General features: G+C 36.6%; 2 protein-coding genes across 7 annotated transcripts; one reads left to right on the forward strand and one right to left on the reverse strand.

Moving 5' to 3' along the window:
* The first annotated feature begins 574 nt into the window (after positions 1–574).
* Positions 575–7439, forward strand: LOC135619260 (pyruvate kinase isozyme G, chloroplastic-like). 5 transcript variants are annotated; one of them, XM_065121107.1, is made up of 13 exons: positions 577–1107; positions 1654–1941; positions 2453–2618; positions 3155–3289; positions 3403–3513; positions 3605–3693; positions 4476–4538; positions 5394–5569; positions 5997–6099; positions 6263–6438; positions 6556–6664; positions 6745–6890; positions 7056–7439. In XM_065121107.1, the coding sequence occupies exons 1-12, from the start codon at positions 892–894 to the stop codon at positions 6856–6858; spliced, it is 1746 nt and encodes a 581-aa protein (XP_064977179.1). In that variant the 5' UTR covers positions 577–891; the 3' UTR covers positions 6859–6890; positions 7056–7439. The 5 variants fall into 5 exon arrangements, with proteins under 5 accessions (XP_064977182.1, XP_064977179.1, XP_064977178.1 ...); XM_065121110.1 differs by having other exon boundaries at positions 575–1107; positions 3200–3289; positions 6745–7439; XM_065121106.1 differs by having other exon boundaries at positions 6745–7439.
* Positions 7440–10005: 2566 nt separating this feature from the next.
* Positions 10006–19352, reverse strand: LOC135619262 (3-hydroxyisobutyryl-CoA hydrolase 1-like). Of its 2 annotated transcripts, XM_065121113.1 has the most exons (15): positions 19264–19352; positions 19111–19169; positions 16799–16879; positions 15990–16058; positions 15353–15416; positions 14491–14570; positions 14315–14398; positions 13226–13310; positions 12307–12392; positions 11979–12100; positions 11314–11374; positions 11076–11174; positions 10664–10765; positions 10554–10595; positions 10006–10466 (listed from the first exon to the last, which is right to left on the reverse strand). In XM_065121113.1, exons 2-15 carry the CDS (start codon positions 19150–19152, stop codon positions 10347–10349), a joined length of 1137 nt encoding a protein of 378 aa, XP_064977185.1. In that variant the 5' UTR covers positions 19153–19169; positions 19264–19352; the 3' UTR covers positions 10006–10346. The 2 variants fall into 2 exon arrangements, with proteins under 2 accessions (XP_064977185.1, XP_064977184.1); XM_065121112.1 differs by having other exon boundaries at positions 19111–19352.
* Positions 19353–19628: the final 276 nt, after the last annotated feature.

Raw genomic sequence — 19628 nt, forward strand, 5'->3', positions numbered from 1 at the left:
AAAGAAATATTTTACCTATGTTATAAATTTTTTTTTATATTAAATTAACTATAAAAACTTATTAGACCATAGAAATGGAAGTTAGTTATTATTTTACTTAAAATTTCTATTTTCTATTTCATGATTTATCAAAGCTTTGGAGGGATCACTTGGAGAACGTTTATATAGGTTAACGTAAAATTCTTACGCTTATGAATTCAAACCAAGTTAGACTGATTTAATCATTATCGACATCTCTTATATTAATAGATATACATTGATTTTATTATATTCCTCGTCTTGCCAAAAGTAATTAAAAATTTATTGTTTTTTTCTTATCGATTTTATTCTATTCTTATTTTTACCAAAACTATTTTCATTAATATCTTCTACTTGAGTCAATCCAATTAACGTGCACACTCAAGGGTCAATCTGAAGAAAAATATTTTGATTTGGGTAATACAATCATAATGTTGTTGAGCAATCAGACAAGAAGCTAAATAATATCAAAAATATCTGGAGAACCTTCATCGACTACGACGGGGGATCTCTACTCTCTTAGTTATCGTCATATACTTCGTGATATTTATTTCCCTGATGCAGCCTGATACAGACGGAGAACCACGGGACGCACAGCAGAGGTGGAGCCGCCCGTCCCTGCCCGTGTGACAAAGAGACTGCGACGAGCCACTGCTCTCTCTCTCTCTCTGGGTTGGACTCGTTCATTCGTCTCGCGCTGGTCGCCCGCGCCTCGTCACAACGCGCGCGGGAGATACGGGCGTCACCCGATCGCCTATCAGCCGTTTCCTCGCCACCAAACCCTCTCCTATAATCCATAAAAATCTTCCGCAGGAAGAACTCCGTTAGCTTCTTTCCTCTGTACGTTGTGGGTTTTTCTCTTCAAAGTCCCTAATGGCGATGGTGGCGGATATCGGCAGTCTTGCGGTACGGATCCCGCCGGACCCTGCCGGTCTCGCTACGTCGCGGCATGTCGGCCGAGATTTTCATCGACGGGGGTGGGTTTCGAGGCAAGCACTGCGGCGGAGCCTTGCGGTGAAATCCATGAGGATAGCGGAAAGGGGCGGGCAGGCCCCGGAGTCTGGATCCTCCAATGGCCATCTCTACCCGGTGAGTTCTTCATCTTATTATGCTTGCACGCTCAGTTTAACTCCCCCTTCTTCTTCTTCTTCTTCTTCTTCTTCTTCTTCTTCTTGATCGGACCGAACGTACTTCGTCTTATGCCTGAACATGATCTCTTCGGAGAGGGTATTTTTCGTTATGGTATTCTGATGTTAGAAGATTCCAGAAAGTTTTAGAAACTTCTTTCTTTCTTATGTTCTCTTTCAATATGTCTGTGATAGTTGGGGATCGGATTCAGTTGTGTCCTTTCTTAATTTCTTTCAAGGAAAGACTTGGTTCTGAATGCTGTGATGGACACAGCATTAGATTATGCATCGTCGTCTAACTTGTTTTGCACATGTGAAAATGTCTCTCTGCAAGAATATTTGTTCATCGCCCATTGTGATAAGAATATGAAGCTGGAAAGCTTTCTGAGAAGCTGTTGAGTGCCACAGTTTTGTCTCTGTAACTGCTGAATTTTACTATCATTAAAATTTTGTTGGCGTTTGATATACTCTGCAAATTTTGATGTACCCAATATATTTTTATAAACAGAATCTGAACTTTAAGTTGAATGCTTATGAGCTTCAGTCAGGCACATTCACTGAGAGGGAGACGATGGTAGCATCAAATTCACAAAGGAAAACTAAGATAGTATGCACAATTGGACCCTCATGTAACACGCGTGATATGATATGGAAACTGGCAGAAGCAGGAATGGATGTTGCAAGGCTTAATATGTCTCATGGAGATCATGAATCACATCAGAAGATCGTTGATTTGGTCAAGGAATATAATTCTCAGTCCAAGGACCATGTTATTGCTATAATGCTGGACACGAAGGTGTACATTCACTACTTGCAAACTTCACCTGCATCTTTCATATAGGTTTCCAGATGTGTGTTTTTAAAATAATTGCAATATGATTTAGCTCTACTACAAATATGCAAAACATGAAATATATTTGGTTTTGTATGCTTTTGTTGAAATCAAAATTTTAAATCTTGAGCTGTTCCTTGGTTGGATCAGTCTGATACCAGTACTGACCCATATCGTATTTTGGTATAAGTTGGTACCGACTGGACTAGTAAATCACTTTTTTAATTTTTGTTGTTAGGGGCTAACATGGTTGAGAAAATGAAATGTCTACTCTTGATATATTGATGGGCTAACCCATCTGCATGATGAAAAAAAGATATCCTATTAGACTAGTGAAAACTTGTGATAGACTTCTCCATCAATGCATAATAATCAATGATTATTTCAATTGATGAAAATTTTTCTTTTGCTCTCTCTTTAAAAATGATGTTCAGAAGAGTAAATTGACACATGATCTACTATTCTCTTCATATAGGGTCCTGAGGTAAGAAGTGGAGATGTGACGCATCCTATCTTGCTCAAGGAAGGACAGGAGTTTAACTTTACTATCAAAAGAGGAATCAGTTCTGAAAACACTGTCAGTGTAAATTATGATGACTTTGTAAATGATGTGGAAGTTGATGACATTCTTTTGGTTGATGGTGAGTTCACATAATTTTCAAGTGACTCTTGGTTTATACATGTGATATGTCCATTGGAAAGTGTATACATTAATTTTGTGAATGATCTGCCAAGCACTTGAGTGCTATTACTTTGTCTCATACCTGGAGGGACTGAACTATCTCCCAAGAATTATTTTGACCCTTTTATCCACCTTATAGAATCTATGTTGAATGTATAACCCCAATTGGGTATGTGGTGAGTTAAAATACTTATGGACCCTTGGATTTCTGAAGTCATTGGTTTTCCACAACAGACTAGCACTTCCACTTTACTTTTCAACAATAAATTAAAATGAAGGTTCTCTTTAGCTAATGCACAATATATGATTCATAAATGCGATATTTACTTCTTGCTGATCGGCTAGGTGGCGTAGTCTGACTCTCGTCTTGTTTCTATGTGGTACTAATAGTTTTATGGACCATTTTATATAACATGTTCATGTGACAATGATACTCAAAAAGAAGTAAGCAGGTTACCGATTCAAGCATTACAAACTTATGTGATGTTGTTTTAGGTGGGATGATGTCACTAACTGTAAGATCAAAAACTGCTGATACAGTCAAATGCAAAGTAATAGATGGTGGAGAACTAAAATCAAGGCGTCATTTGAATGTGAGGGGCAAGAGTGCTACTCTCCCATCAATTACAGGTTCTTTTTTCTTACCTTGTTGAAGCATTTTGACAAGCATTTTTCCAGCTAAAAAATTCTATTATTAGCATCTTATCTTTATTTTTCCCTTACATTGTCTGGTCTTTCTGTAGAAAAGGATTGGGAAGATATCAAGTTTGGTGTGGACAACCAAGTCGACTTTTATGCAGTTTCATTTGTTAAAGATGCCAAAGTGATACACGAACTAAAAGACTACCTTAAAAGTAAATGCTGACACTATGCTTTGTGCCAGTTTTATTTCTTGATTTCATCCTAAAGCAATCACATAGTCTCATTTATTTTTTTGTCTTTAAGGATGCAATGCAGATATACATGTTATCCCTAAAATAGAAAGTGCGGATTCAGTTCCAAATCTTCAGTCAATTATTTCTGCTTCAGATGGGGTAAGCCGTTTTATTTTATTTCTTGCCTACAAGGCTGATTAAAAGAATTGTTGGATTACATTAGTGCATAACTTGACTTCCACACTGCTCAATCAACTGTTTGTCAATGTGTTGTTTGTTCTTGCAATGGTTATCAACCATCATCCAAGGCTGATAAATGCATAATATATTTTGGTGTAGTTGTTCTAGAAATCAAGTTGTTACATTTATATTATGTTGGTTTGGAGCAAATCATGGTGCCTTCTCTTATGTTACATGCTTTATGATGTGCTTTCACATCTTGTTGGCATGTAGCCGTGTAACTTATAAAAGAAAATAATCTTAATATAAACAGTCAATGAATGACAACATTACACACAATGGTCAAATTCTTTATAAAGTAACTAGTTATTTCAACCTTGTGAATATCATAGTGTAGGAACTAGAACAGTGTTTTTCTGGCAGTCTGGCAGGGTACTGGACTAAATGAACTCCGAAAAAATAGTTAAAGACTAACTAGTTTCATCTGGTTGCCTTTTTATGGTTTTTCATCACAAGTGGCAACCACATGTTCAGTATCAACTCTGGCTATAAGCTGCCACCGATGTTTTCCTTGATCTGAACAAAAGTTATTTGGCACATATGCTTGCTTGTAATTCAGTAGTTTTTCCATCAAACCGTTTGCAACACAATTATATTAATAATATTATTATTTGTGATCTGGATCTTTCACAATCGAGTTATTTGATTCTTTCTCAATGTCATAATTTAATTATATTCCTTGAAAATCGAAATATTTATAGGCAATGGTGGCTCGTGGAGACCTTGGTGCTGAACTCCCTATCGAGGATGTCCCTTTACTGCAGGTGAATGTTTGGTTGCAAAGTGATTTTTTTTTTCTTTTGGTGGTAATATTTGCAATGAATCTGTTCTTTTGATCTCTTCTGCAATAATCTTAGTATCCAAACAATGGTTTCCTTGGGAGCTTTCCACAATTTCTTCCAATGGAGTAATGATCCTTGGGTTGTAAAATTTGAAAGTTTCTTTCCTTAATAAACACGAACTAGTAGTTTTTGCTTATTTTGACTTAGAGATGGTCTCTGGGATACCTTCTGTTTCTGGCTTTATTTTCAGGTAGAGATTTGTGAGATAGTTCATATGCCTATAAAGATGATTTTACATTAGTCTGATGATGAAGATTCTGTTAACCGTTTCTTGATCATGAATCAATGCTATTTTATTTATCAATTTTATTTCTTTTCTGACATTTTGAAAGATATACGTCATTTCTAGTATCAAAGTCAGGACCATTATGATGAAATATGGTTCGTATTTGTTTGCAAAATTTGGAAAGTTAGCTCAACGACTTTTGGTTGTGCTGAATTTCTTACAAATAATAAATCCATTGTCAAAACTCACAAATTCTCTCTCTCTCTCTCTCTCTCTCTCTCTGTCTCTCTCTCTTTCTATATATATATATATATATATATATCTGTTGCAACATGTCTTTTTTCCACTGCAGTGTTTAGTATTCGATTGTGTCCTTTGTTTACCATTATTCGTCATTACCATTACCACAGTTATAACCTTTCCATGAATTAACAAAACTTGACATGTTGATTTTTGACTGTTATAAAAATTGGTATAATTATCACAGATCCATCATGCATCATTATAAATTGGCTGTGATAAAAAATGACAAGCTTAATTTAAGTTTGCAGGAAGAGATAATTAGAAGGTGTAGAAGTATGCAGAAACCAGTGATTGTAGCCACAAATATGCTAGAGAGCATGATAAATCATCCAACTCCAACCAGAGCAGAAGTTTCTGACATAGCTATTGCAGTTCGAGAAGGTGCAGATGCCATCATGCTATCGGGTGAAACTGCTCATGGAAAGTGAGTTATTACAATTGCAACTTGTCTGTTTTTGGCAATTAGACTACATGCAAAGTTAATTTATAAGCTCGTCTTATTTCTCTACAAATTTTTTTACTTCAATTTTATTTAGAAATAAGGTCGTACTGTCTCGATTATAATACAAGCAAAGTTACTCTAGTTCTGCTGTCTGTAACATAAGACTTCTGTTTGCCATACTTAATTTTGTCTAGAAATAAGGTTGTACTGTCTCAATAACATAGATCTTCTGTTTGCCACACTGTAGAGAATTTACCAGATATACTGTAAAGTGCTAAGAAGCTTTTCCTAGGGAACATGAAATTATATTGTTTTTTTAATTTCACAAAGCTGATTAACTATTAATTAATTACTTGATTGTTTAGTCCTTCCATACGCATTTTTATTTTACTTTATTTTTTGGTCCTAGGTATCCATTGAAAGCTGTTAAAGTAATGCACAATGTAGCATCAAAGACTGAATCAACAATATCAAGCACCGTTAAGCACTCAATTCCTGCAATGGTAGTCCAGGTAACAATGTTTTCAAGGGAAATTTTGAGTTTTTTTCCTTAGCTTTTGATGTTCGTCCAGGTATCAATTCCTGCCATCCTCACAACTGAAACCCAGAATTTTGAAACTCGAGACCAAATCTTCTTGGCACTGCTTGTATTTTATTTTTCCTTTGTTTCTGCAGGCTGTAAGTGGCGAGGACTTCTCTCAAAGCCGGATGAGTGCGCTGTTTGCTTCACATGCAACAGCAATGGCCAATACTGTTGGCACACCTATTATCGTCTTCACACAAACTGGTTCCATGGCGATACTTCTGAGTCACTATCGGCCTTCATCAACTATATTTGCATTCACGAATGAGTTAAGTATTATCAGTTGCGATTAGCAATCTCTGTAAAGATTGCATCTCTTGTATTTACATCTATAAACCTTCCATGGCCTTTGTACCTTATATTAAAACTAAATCATGTTTGGCAGGGAAAGAGTGAAGCAGAGGCTGTCTCTTTACCATGGGGTGCTGCCCATATACATGCAGTTCTCCAGTGATGCAGAGGAGACCTTCTCTAGGGCGATCAAGTTCCTGCTGGTATTGCAGATGCAACTGCCATCTTGCTTCTTCACTGTATTCTTCATCTAAGTGTTTGTTTGTTTACTTGGATGGAATAGGGTCATGGGCATCTGAAGGACGGGGAATATGTCACTCTAGTTCAGAGTGGAATACACTCGATCTGGAGACGGCAATCTACGCATCACCTTCAAGTTCGCAAAGTTGGAGGCTGATGCGATCTTCGTATAGGCAATTCTTTTACCACGTAGCTACTTGATCTTTAATTCCATGTGCCGTTGCAAAATGCACTTATTGGGATCTATTAGCTCAGTTAATTTTAGAGTAATTTTTTTGAACTTGATCTGATCATAAATGTGATATATTGTTTTGATTCATAACCATTTTATTTTATTGGACCGAGGATTACAAGCCAACCCGAGGACCAGAGGGGCTCAAATATGGAGACAGTGGGAGCCCAAAAGCAACTGCCCAATGGTGATGTGGCCACGTGGCGAAGTCGTTCCCGTCAAACTCTGACCAATGAGGGGGCGCCACGTTTTCCACCTGTTCGTTCGCGTCGGGCGACTCTGGGTTGTCTGTTTCCCGTTTAAAGTAAACATTGTATTCCAAATGCGACTTCTCGACGTGTTTACCGCCGTGTCAACCCGCTTCGTGATTGAAGCAAGATGCGGGTCCCATAGCAGAATGGTCGTGTTGGCGAGACGTGCCCGAAAGGGTAGAACGAACCCGCCCAATTATTATCTGTCTATTTGAGGACACAACGAATAAACAGAGGCAAAGGGTCGTTAACCAACCTGAGCGAGGACTTCCCGTTCCCCACCCTTCCCGTTCCTTTCGCCTCTTCTGGGTCGCAGGCAATGGGGCATCAGCATCGTCGTCATCGTCCAAACGACGAGAAGGTACGCCCAACCGATCCATCATTCTCTCGGTTAAAACTTTCGGCTTCGATCTTTCGTTTCTTCCTCTTATTTTGATTTCTTTTTTCTTTTGCCTTTTTCGGGGTTGTTCTTCTGGTAACGTGTCTTCCCCTGCTCAATCTTCTTGGAGAGGAACTAGTTATGTGTTTCTTGCCCGTGATTTTTGATGATATATCGATCATCGGTTTGTTTTATGTTCTTGGTGATTCTGTGTCTTTTATGTATCGTTTGATCTCACGTAGGTATGTCACATTCTTGAAACTTCTCTTGGTCAATAGATCTGTGGAATTTAGTGATTTCTAGGCTAATGGGATCGCACAATGTGGTGGAGGATTTCTACTTCGTGTGGAATTCGCTGAGGTTCGACTGGATTACTTTTGCTGGGATGGTAGAATCGTGGAATAGGGTTTCCGCAGATGTTTTAGATTCTACAGGTTCTTCCTCTTTAAATCGATTGGCCCCCGCGGTACAACTTGGACAATTTGCTCAAACCCCGAAGATGGTTGTGAGGTATGGCATCGATATCAAAATATGGAATCGCGAGACTTGAAAAGAAAGCCAAGCCAAAGCGTAAAAACTAGCTCGATTAGTCTAATCGTAGTGCGCCTGGGTTTGCTTGTCGCGCATGTCACTCGTTTCGAAGATTACCAAGACCAAATTGTTTGTTCATGCGTTATATCCATACGTTAGATCCCCGGGACCAATTTGTTTGCACGTCAAGATGTTAAATGCCAGTGAGACACATGAATTACTTCTGCAGTTCTCAGGAAGACTTTTTTTAAGAAATTGAAATGGGATACATCAAACAAACTTAGGACATAGCTTGGGATCAGGATTTGTGTCGAAGAACCATTAGGAAGACTTCTTGAGTCTGTTGGACATTAGCCATTAGAAATATTTTTCCTTCGAAAGGGTTACATTGGTGGGATTAGATCTACCGTGGAGAAAATTTCTTTGGTCTTTCGGCGGCTTATTAATTTGAAGGTCATATGAACATTTTCTTTTTCGTTCATATCAATGTCCAAAAGACTTTTTAAGTTGAGTCTTGTATTTTTCTTGTCGGTAAATTTTCTGAGAAATCATAGGTTTTATGAAACAATTGAGCCCCACCGAGTGCCAAGCAAGCTATTATTCTAATTAGCTATAATAACCCATGCTGTTGGCGAATCGTGTGATCTCTATTTGTTTACCTCCTGTACACAACGTATCGGGATTCTTATTCGAATAAATTTATTCACATCATTAATTTTATCATGTCATGGGAGGGTAACTGGTTGGGATGATCGATATGAATTGATTGTTAGTTATCCGCTTTATTGCATCCTTTTGTTCAGTTTCTCGCTACCTTTCACTAAAAATTAGTTTTTCTTTCAGATCCATTGCTTATCATATAAAAAATATCAGTTTTCTTTTAGATTATACAATAGCCACTACGTAGAAAAAGAAAAACAAAAAGATTAATTTAGTTCTAAGCATAGTTATTTAGCCACTAAGCATAGTTTTCTTTTAGATTATACAATAGCTGGACGCACCATATTTCATGAGGATATCAATTATTCATGTGACTGATTACCATAAACATACGACCTTATGTAGCTGATGTTGTTTCATGCAGCCGTGTTCAGATTACAAAAAGTCATGTGAAATAAGATATGTAACAGACAAATCACGGTAAATAATATACTGAGTATGTATATATATATATATTATTTTTTTTATTTTTTTTTTGCTCTGTAATTCGTCAAAAGAATTAAGCTACTATTTTTTGTTCAAGTTGCGAAAACGACTTGATGCGGTTGCTTTTATGTTTTCTCGTCATTTCACACATCTCCATAAAAATAGTTTATTAGTAGGAACTGAGTTCGATGTAAAGGATGGACTGGTTAAGCCAGGAAATAATGGCTACAGCTTACAAGGAATTTGTTAATAGCAATATCCTTTAGAACAAGCTGTGTTAATTATTAATTTTCTTTTGGAAAACAATGTGTCAAAACTTTTTCAGACTGATTGGCTCTCTACGGACTCCATGGCACCCAAGACGGACGTTTCACAGGAACTTGCTCGAGAGTCTCTAATAGCAATCTCCCAATCTGTTCCAGAAGAGAACCCCACCTCACATTTGTTGCCGGTTAACCCAGCTGTTGTTACCATCGCCAGTGCAAAGGAAACTGAAGAGACTGAAAAGTACAGATCTGAGCTGATCTCTATTGCCTCTATCCAGTCTCCATAAGTTGATCTGTGACCTGAGGTCAATTTGTATTTCTCGTGTTGATAAGTTGATCCGTGTTACTCGTCGCTGTTAACCTGTCGCAACATGTTTTAGAGAACGAAACCGTGGCAGAGTGGATTTGATGACGGACAGAGGGGGCTGAGACGGAAAGGGGAGGTGCCGGCTTATACCATCTTTATTTTCTTTGACAATTATTTCAAAAAAAATCGAAGGATTTAAATCTACATATACTTAGATTTTTTATTACTTTAATTTAAATCACAAAAAGAAAGACCCGCACACGAATTGTCCTTTTTCTTTTTGTCTTTTTGGACATCGTCATACTAGTTTATGATCACCACACCTTCGTAGGTCCGCAGATCTTTCACAACTTGGACGCATGCCTCACAGGAAGTTTCAGGTCCTCCCAGCATGCATCATCGGCTTCCGAAAAATATCGATCCACCACCTTCACATCCACTAAATCCAGACTACAAGGATCCCACTGCAAGTAATTAACATGTATTGTGGCAAGGGTTTTATTGTGGATGCCTTCGTAGGTCCACGAGATCTTTCACAACTTGGACGCATGCCTCACAGGAAGTTTCAGGTCCTCCCAGCATGCATCATCGACTTCCGAAAAATATCGATCCACCACCTTCACATCCACTAAATCCAGACTACAAGGATCCCACTGCAAGTAATTAACATGTATTATGCGACTGACAGTTGCAAAATGTGTCAGCAAATAAAAGAATCATAACGTAGGGAAGATCTCCACCTTTGGGTTCCTGTCTTTATCCACCAATATAGCCCTGCAACCCTGCACGACGGAGTCCCAAGTTTCAGAGGGCATAAAATGCAATTAATATAAGTCGGTGTCACATTTACCTCGAAGAAATCATTGCTGGCTTCTTTGCGCAAAATGTGGCAGCACAATCGGTAATCTTTCATCAAGCATTGGCCAACTCGCTGCACTCGCCCTTCTCTTATCTAGGGATCCCACAAAGTCGCATTGTAAATGTAATTGTAACTTTATGTAATTGTAAATGTAGTAAGAGCCTAATGTACATATATGTCACAAACATATGTCACAAATACATATGTCACAAAATATTAGCCTACTATTTCTATAAAATACATATGTCACAAACATCTGATTCATGGTTATTTAATGTACATATATGAAACCAGGAATGTCAATAATGATAAAACAAGCAGTATAAATAAATACAATAATTCTTTAAACAACTTTAAAAGCAATTAACTGGGGCGTTTGAGCAAACAGTATAGAGATTTATACCGCTCTGAGAGTAATTTTCAGACTGATTGGTGATGCCTTTTTCAGTGACCGGATAGCTACCACAATCCACTCATTAGCTGCATCTACAGTTTCTAATTCCTGCATCAATTAAAATTAACTCAATAAGAGTAATCACTCCACCAATGTGAACATTGAGGCACTGAAAAAATAGAAAAAGGAATAAAGTAATTCTGAAATTGTATCATATAGAACACAACAAATGACCAATCCAACTTACAAGAGCAGACAATATTTCTTCAACTGTTTCTTTCGAGAAGCATTTGTTAATCACATCGAAGCTACAACCATCCATGAAAGTTACAGAAGAATGAGTCGGCAAAGCCAATAACATGACGACTGGGAAGGATTCATTAAGTAATACAAATTTCTACAATTATTGACAACTTTTTCTATTCTCATTTCCAAGGAAATTATGTCTACGGAACAATCAAGCAGCAACTTTTCTATTGCCATTTATGACTCACAAAAACAATCAAGCAGCAGCTGATAGCCTAAAATTAAAAAGTTTCCTTGTACTCCAACATGAATTGTGCCGTATGCAATAAATTTCTGATCATAAGATGCGACAAAACCTTTCCTCATATCAATATTGCCATAAAAAAGATGAAAAATATAATAAACAGATAACTTCGGTTTCCTGCAAAAGATATTTAAAGGGAGAAGTAATGACTGTGAAGGAATTGGAGGCTGGGGTAGCTGTGGCAAAAGGGTGAAAAAGTACTCATTTTTGTACACATGAAACACAATGGTGCCATAGCCGAACAATTTATTTTGCTAAAGAGGTAAATCTATATTACTATTTTAAATGCATGTAAAGAACTAGAACACACATCCAGAGGGAGAGAACAAAGATACAGTCAAATTAAAAATTCAAAAAATTACCCATTAAAAGCACTGCTTTCTTTTAGAGGCACGCGTCTTGAGAATTGATCAATAATTGCACAGATAGCAAAATGATCGGAAGTTTCCACCTTTGCAAGTGTCTCTTCCAACAGTGTTAATTTCTGTTAAGCAACAAACACAATTCAGATGCATCCTTCATCTGCATTCAAGCTTCTGTGAACCCTCCAAACATTAGCAGCAAGGCAATAAAATTCATACCACATGTACATCAGTAATATAGATGGGCATTTAAGATTTGGTGCATAAGGCCCTGACAAGCAAGACTCTAAAAGGAGCAAAAAGGGACCTCTCTGTTGGGCAACTATACCATAGAAGGGACAAAGTGAGTTGCAAGGCCACATGCAAGCATTTCAGCTCCATCTAACCTTGCACCAGTCAACCCAACATATTCTCCTACAAAGGAAGAAAACCATTAATAAGCATAGAAACTAGCATATTAGAAACCAAATTTGGCCAGAAACATTGTGCTGTGTTTCCATGTCCATGAACAAGAAAAAAATGTATTTGATCTACAACGAGGATAACTTCATCTCTCTTTTTTTCCCCCAATAGTTCAACAGGCAAAAAAGGCAAAAAAGTCTCCATTTAGCAAGGATTTTTTATATTATTTTATCAAAAATATTTGGTGTTTTCAGTAATTGAATTCAAATTAAGAAATAGGGATCTTTAGAATACTAAGAGAAGGCAAAATAACTTAAAATAGTCACTAGAATTTCATGGATAGGTGAAGTCCCCAAATAAATGTCAAATTAATACTTGAACAATCTTCAAAAGCAATAAAAAAATGATCCAAAATTGTCTCCATCATATATTACAGACTAATAAACTAAACTAACGAGACTATGTCCAAAGAATATATATATATACACACACACACATAATGTAACCAAAGCAACATACATACATCCGTGAGACTTGTTCATATTTATAGCAACATAACATTAAACTAAGACTATAAAAAAAACTGAATTCTAAAGGAGATATATTTATATATATATACACACACACACACACACACACACACATAATGTAACCAAAGCAACATACATACATACGTGAGACTTGTTCATATTTATAGCAATATAACATTAAACTAAGACTATAAACAAAACTGAATTCTAAAGGAGATACAAGAGGAGCTTTATCCATCTCTACAGCAAAACAACAAATGCAAGATTTCACTGGAATTACAAATAAACAGAAGGTTAAGTTAGCAAAAGTACTACCAAAGAATCCAGGGAGCCTTGATAGAAAGTATGAAGCACCTATATCTGGAAACAACCCCAGTGATGTTTCTGGCATTGCAAAAACCTGCAGCAGAAAAGAGAGGTTGAAGCTACAGTTTAAGGTTTAACTCAATAATGTAGATTGATATATTCTCTCTGCGCACACACACATATCATACTTTCTTACATATAGAGTTCCACAGAGATGAAAATCCCACAGTGACAGCTATCATTCCAATGATATAAGATTGCTCATAATAAACATGAAAAGGTCAACAAAACATGCCACGCTATCAGAATTGAGCAAAAAAAATTCAGTAAAAAGAGTACGAGTTACATTTAATTATTCTCAAAAACATGGAAATGAGAAAGGTCCCAAACATATGCAGCACAACTTTGTCCCTGGTAACTGAATAACAGCAATCCTCCACAAATTCAAGTGACAATAAAATTTATTGTGAACGAACACACATTTAAAACGCCACAGATTCAAGTGACAATGCAACTTATTTTGAATGAACACACATTTAAAAGGCCACTTCATGTGCTTTCATTTAGTGCCACTAACTTGTACCAAGAACTTCTTAATCATGTGGCAATACATAGTATGCTGAGATGCTATCCACTTGGTGAGAAAATGGCAGGGGATTAGACACCTATAAATGTTCTGCTACCATCCCTACCTTTCATTAAAAATGACAATAAGGTAGGGTCCCAAACCCGAACTTGGAACCAAGAATCTAGGTTACTAAACCAAAACAAACCCAGCTCGGAAACCTACTTTTCTACCCAAACTCATCTCAAACCCGATTAAAGGGTACCAGTAATTGGATTGAGTGGGTTGAATAGTCTCAATTACCTGAAAAAACCCAACAGCTGCCATATCCATCCACTTAAGATAGAATGTACACGGCTTCATCATGACTGAGTTTGGAAAGAATAAGCAGTAAAAACTTAAATGCTAGCATGACTTATCACGATACTTCATCATGACTGAGTTTGAAAAAGAATAAGCACTAAAAATAATGACAAGCTAAGTTGATTCAGATTTGTAAAAAACATTCAAAAACAAAGATAAAGAGGTTGTACCGTTTTCTCTGTGGCAACTCGAAATCTCCCATGTATAGAAAGACCAGCTCCACCTCCCATGACAATTCCATTGAGAATAGAAACCTTCCTCCCAAGTTCCATTTTGACTAATATAATGAGTTTCAAATGCTTATGATAAAGTGTCACAGGTATTTAAGAAGTTCCACCCAAGTCACCTGTGGTTTGCTGTAGGTTGCAATTATGTAATTCAAGATAAACTCATTCCAGAAAATTTGTGCACCCGAAGTCCAATGACCTGAAGCATGGCATCAAATAATGTACTTAATTAGCATGAAATAACAAAACATAGTATTAGTTCTACAACTTGAAACCAAGAAGCACATAGCAAAAGGTTCAAGCAAGTACAAAACTTGAATGCATAACTGGGAATGTGATCGTAGAAAAGGGTGGCCCAATGTAAAAGGCTCTTGCCAATGCAACGACTGGGGAGGATCAATGTATAGAACCGTGTCTTTGTAAACAAGGATGTTAATTTCGCAACTCAAACTCTGGTCATCTAGGTCATAAACAAATAATGTTATTGGGGCACCAACGCTCGCCCTGTTACTTGTGACCTTAGCTTCATTAAAATTTAGACACCAGTAATAAAAAGACAAAAAGTCATTTAGTTGTCAATAGTACCAAGAGAAAAAGTTTTACTATCAATATCTTAGTAAAAAGTGATTGTTAAATAAATCTTTAACTTCTAGTATCCCATTTAAGATCAACTAAACTTCCACCACCTAGCTTATACAAAATATCTTTCACTTTTAGATTGAGATCAAGTACAATAGAACAGTTATTAATTAGTTGAGATGGTACAAAGAGGGAGCCCAAAGGTATAAACAATATAAAAGAAATTTTTAGCAGTGTCCAGAGCATGGCTGACAGAAAAGCAGATGACATAAGAGTCAAGATTTTACTTAGTAATCATTTTGGTGGCCAAAAGAGAGACATATAAGTCCCCTTGTCACCATATTGATCAATTGAATTGGATTAGTTGCAAAATGAAAAGGTAAATTAGATAATTAAATTTACCTTCTGTCACAGAACGGCTGATTGCAGCAACATCTCCTCCAGCACAAAATGCCCTTCCTCTTCCCTAAAATCATTAATTGGTCATCTCTGTATATGTGCATGGGGAAACAAGCACCTGCATTACAAGCATGGATGCACACCCGAACACATAGACACATAGACAAGCATTTTCACATGCATACAGGAATATACAGAATGATATATATAAACCAACTGACAGTAAGTAGCAACAATATATTTAAGAGTGACAGTGAGTCACAAGAACATGTAACATTATACTGAAATAAATGACAGCTAAAAGAAATTAACTATTCATTATATCCTCACTTCAAATGAAACTGTGATAACATTTAACAAAAACATGCAGTAAGTTGACATATCATCTAATAAGAACTGTTGAACAACAGGGAAGTTCAAAAGAGCACTGAAATTGATACTTTAGTCATGAAAGTGAGCTTTAGCAGTCATCCTCGGATGTTTCCACTGAAATTGGTATGCATGTTAACAAGTTATTACCATCAAATAGACTATATGAAGCAGATGGAATTAAAGAAACATGGATAGCAATCAAAAAAATGCTGGTGCAACAAAATCAATATTCCCTGATGGATTTAGGGTTTTATGAATTGATAGTTACCTTCAATATCAATAATTTGACTTCAGGATCCTTCTCATAAGCAATTAAGTTGTTGAGGAGTTGCATAATCTGGAAAATCATCAGTTAATTTCAACATAGGTTATGGACAAAATTTGAGAAAGTTAACACTGTCTAGATGATGAGTTCTAAGGAACAATATACTCTCACACTGTAAGGTATGCAAAGGTATATAACTGCAATAGTCATAACCAGTAACAAAGAAAGAGATGTATCTGATGACTATGCTATAGTTTCCTAATCAAATACCTGATACAGTGATGACACAAACAAAAAGAATATATATACATATATATGTGTATATATATGTTTATGTATATGTATATGTATAATGTATATATATATATATGTATATATATATATGTATATATATATATGTATATATATATGTATATATATATATGTATATGTATAATGTATATATATATATATATGTATATGTATAATGTATATATATATATATGTATATATATACACACACATAGATATATGCATATTATACATATACATATACATATACATATGCTAAAAAACAATGTAGAATTAACTCGGAAGATTGGTAAGAACTTGTAATTGTGATTACTAGTAAAAAACAAATGTAACCATACAGCATTTTTTTAGCAAAACAAAGAATCACAAAATAAGTGAATGATGGAACAGAAACCTGTAAAGTTTTAAGCTAGCATTCCATTTTGTGTATGCTTATCAAACATACACAAAGTATGCTTCATTCTGTAGATAGGCATTATACAATTATAAAACTACATAGATGGCCAATCATCATGACATACCATCGGAAAAGAGAGGGCATTCAATTGTCGAGGCCTATTAAGTGTCAATAATCTTGTGTACCCACATTCTTCAGTCAAAACCTAGAAAACAGCAAAAGATGTAGTGACAAAAAAAATTGCATTCACAAAACAACCAGTTAATATGAAACAATAGTAAAACGAGGTATATGAAAACACAAAAGGGCAGGTAAAGTTGATCACCAACAAAAAATGATGGAAGCAGCTCAAAGCAACTATCAATTTACAAAAACAATTCATAAACATATAGTATATTGCGATCAATAATTCTTATACATCATTGCAGATTTTCTTTTTTTCCTTTAACTAAATTGTTCGCAAACACAATTATCATGAAGTATACAACAACAACAACAACAACAACAAGTTTTGTGTTGTTAAGTAACATGGACATTTGAGGAAGAATTGGCATACATAAAAGAAAATTCAAAATTTGAGTTTTCACTATATGTAATCCTAAATTCAACGTAGTTGCAAGATGAACATAAACAGTTTAATACAATGATCGACCTCTAGGTGTTACCATCAACACAAAGAAGAGAGATCACTTAGAATCATATAAACCCCTGAAGTTTAATCAAGGAAAGAAAGGCAAGATTTGATTTTTTATGACCGTATAATTGACGCACGACATGGATATCTTGGAAAGCAACAACAACAATAAAGTCATAAGTCCCAACTATTTGGGTTCGACAATATGAATCCTTTGCCGCCATTGAAATATGTAAAAAGTCATGTGCTTAGTTAGGTTCGGAGTACTTAAATCTTTATTTATAGTTTCTATTCTTTTTTTTTTTTAGGTCTTCCTCTATCTCTTCTCGTGCTACTAACATTAATCATTTTATCTCTTCTGACTATCACATATGAAGGCTTCCTAAATACATCCATCTCAGCATTCTCATTTTGGTAACACAAACCTTTTGTATTTATTGTTTCTTCACTGTTCAACACTCAGATCCATAAAACATTGTTGGTCTCACATTTGTCTTATAAAATTTTTCTTTTAATCTCAAAGGGCATCCGATGATCATTAGTGTAAAGCTCTAGAAGCCTGATGACGATGACATGACAAATGCAACACTAATGATTATCCCACTGACTTACCTGCATGGCTACAATGAGATTAATTGCAAGCATAAATGCAACTACATAATTGATTAGCACACCACTGGAAGCAAGCGAGCAAGGGAAATAATTGGTGCTCAGAATGGAAGCAAAAACACAGCGAATGAGATATCATGTGACTTTGCACTAAGCTTAAAGTCTTTCACATGGTTTGCAGTACACCAGATGAGAAAATGAGGTAAAATATGGATTTTTGTTGGGAGACTCTTGTATTGGTCCCTTGTATTCAAGCCCAAAGCCATCTATTTGTTCAAAGCACAAGAAGTTATGATCACAATACCTAGTACAGATCTCTTGATTGGTATCAGTGCCCTTCATAGAACAAGGATCAATCACCACATGACAAACAGATTTTATGGAAACCAATGCTGCTTCACAGATTTCAAGAGAACACTGATATTGGAACTAGTTTTTTGGCTGAAATTTACTTATTTATACAAACCACCTTTTGGATTTTTGTAAGTTTCAGCCCACATCATTGGATTCCAGAGGGTACATGGTAAGACAAATTACAGAACCGTCTCGATTGCCTCTTGCATCGATCCCTGTATTCAAATCTCGAACCACCCATATTTTCAAAGAACAAGAAATCGTAAATCATTCCAAAATCTGCTATACATCTCTTCACCGGTCACCGTATTCCCACAGATCAAGGATACTTCGATGAATGACAAACTAATCTTACGGAAGAACCGCACATAATTGACAAATTTCAAGAAAGCGGAACCAGATCTAAGATAAGACGAACTAGCAATCCACTCGGACTCTTTCACTACCAAATAAGAGTTTCACCTTCTTGGATTGGCAAAGTCCAAACACGACATCCTTATCATAAATTAGTAACAGAGAAAGACAAGAATCCGACAGAGGGGGTTCCATCCAAATCCTCTCAGATAACTCTCGCAATTTCAGGAAAAGAACGGAGTCGATGAGCTACAAAGAGAGGTACAAGAATCGGACATGGGGGTTTCGCCGCAACCCCTTTCATGTGACTCTTGCGGCTTGAGAAAGATAATACAATCAAACAGCAACACACAGAGAACAACAACAAGCATACAAGAATCCAACAAGAGGGTTCCACGTTTGCCTCATTTAGACGATTCTTGGGATCTCAAGATGAGACAACAAAAGAGATTAACAACGACTCGCGAAGAGTTCGTAGGAGTCACCTGATCGGCCCCGTCGTTGGTCGAGTCGTCGGAGGACGCCATGACGATCTCCGAAACCCCTTCTCGATCAAGTAAAGAAATCAGATGATCGGTCACCATCACGAGGCAAAGGAATAGAGAGACCGAGAGAGAGGAGGAGAGATGACCCGTAACCTGTACAGCCACACCGCAATCGGACGGCGAGGGCGAGGGCGAGGAGCGGGATCACACCCCTGTTGCCATGTATGGTCTTCGTTTAGTTGCGGGTGTTTGTTTTCTTCCTAAAAGAAACAATAATAAAATGAAGAGAGTCCGTTCGTTTCTATATTTTTTTTCTTCGGTTTCATCGCAACCGTCAATCGTCTCTGCGAGGGGCGATGGATATCATAACAATATCAGGAGGTCTTTTTGGAACACCCACGTGTCAACTCATGTAGGTAGCAATGCCCGTGACAGTCTGAATTCCAATGGATGGATACCCGTGGCACGATGACGAGCTGAACGTTGTGGGTTTGGACGACGATATTATTATTATTATT

This window comes from Musa acuminata, chromosome BXJ2-8, assembly GCF_036884655.1.
Source record: "Musa acuminata AAA Group cultivar baxijiao chromosome BXJ2-8, Cavendish_Baxijiao_AAA, whole genome shotgun sequence".
In the NCBI taxonomy this organism is placed as follows: domain Eukaryota; kingdom Viridiplantae; phylum Streptophyta; class Magnoliopsida; order Zingiberales; family Musaceae; genus Musa; species Musa acuminata.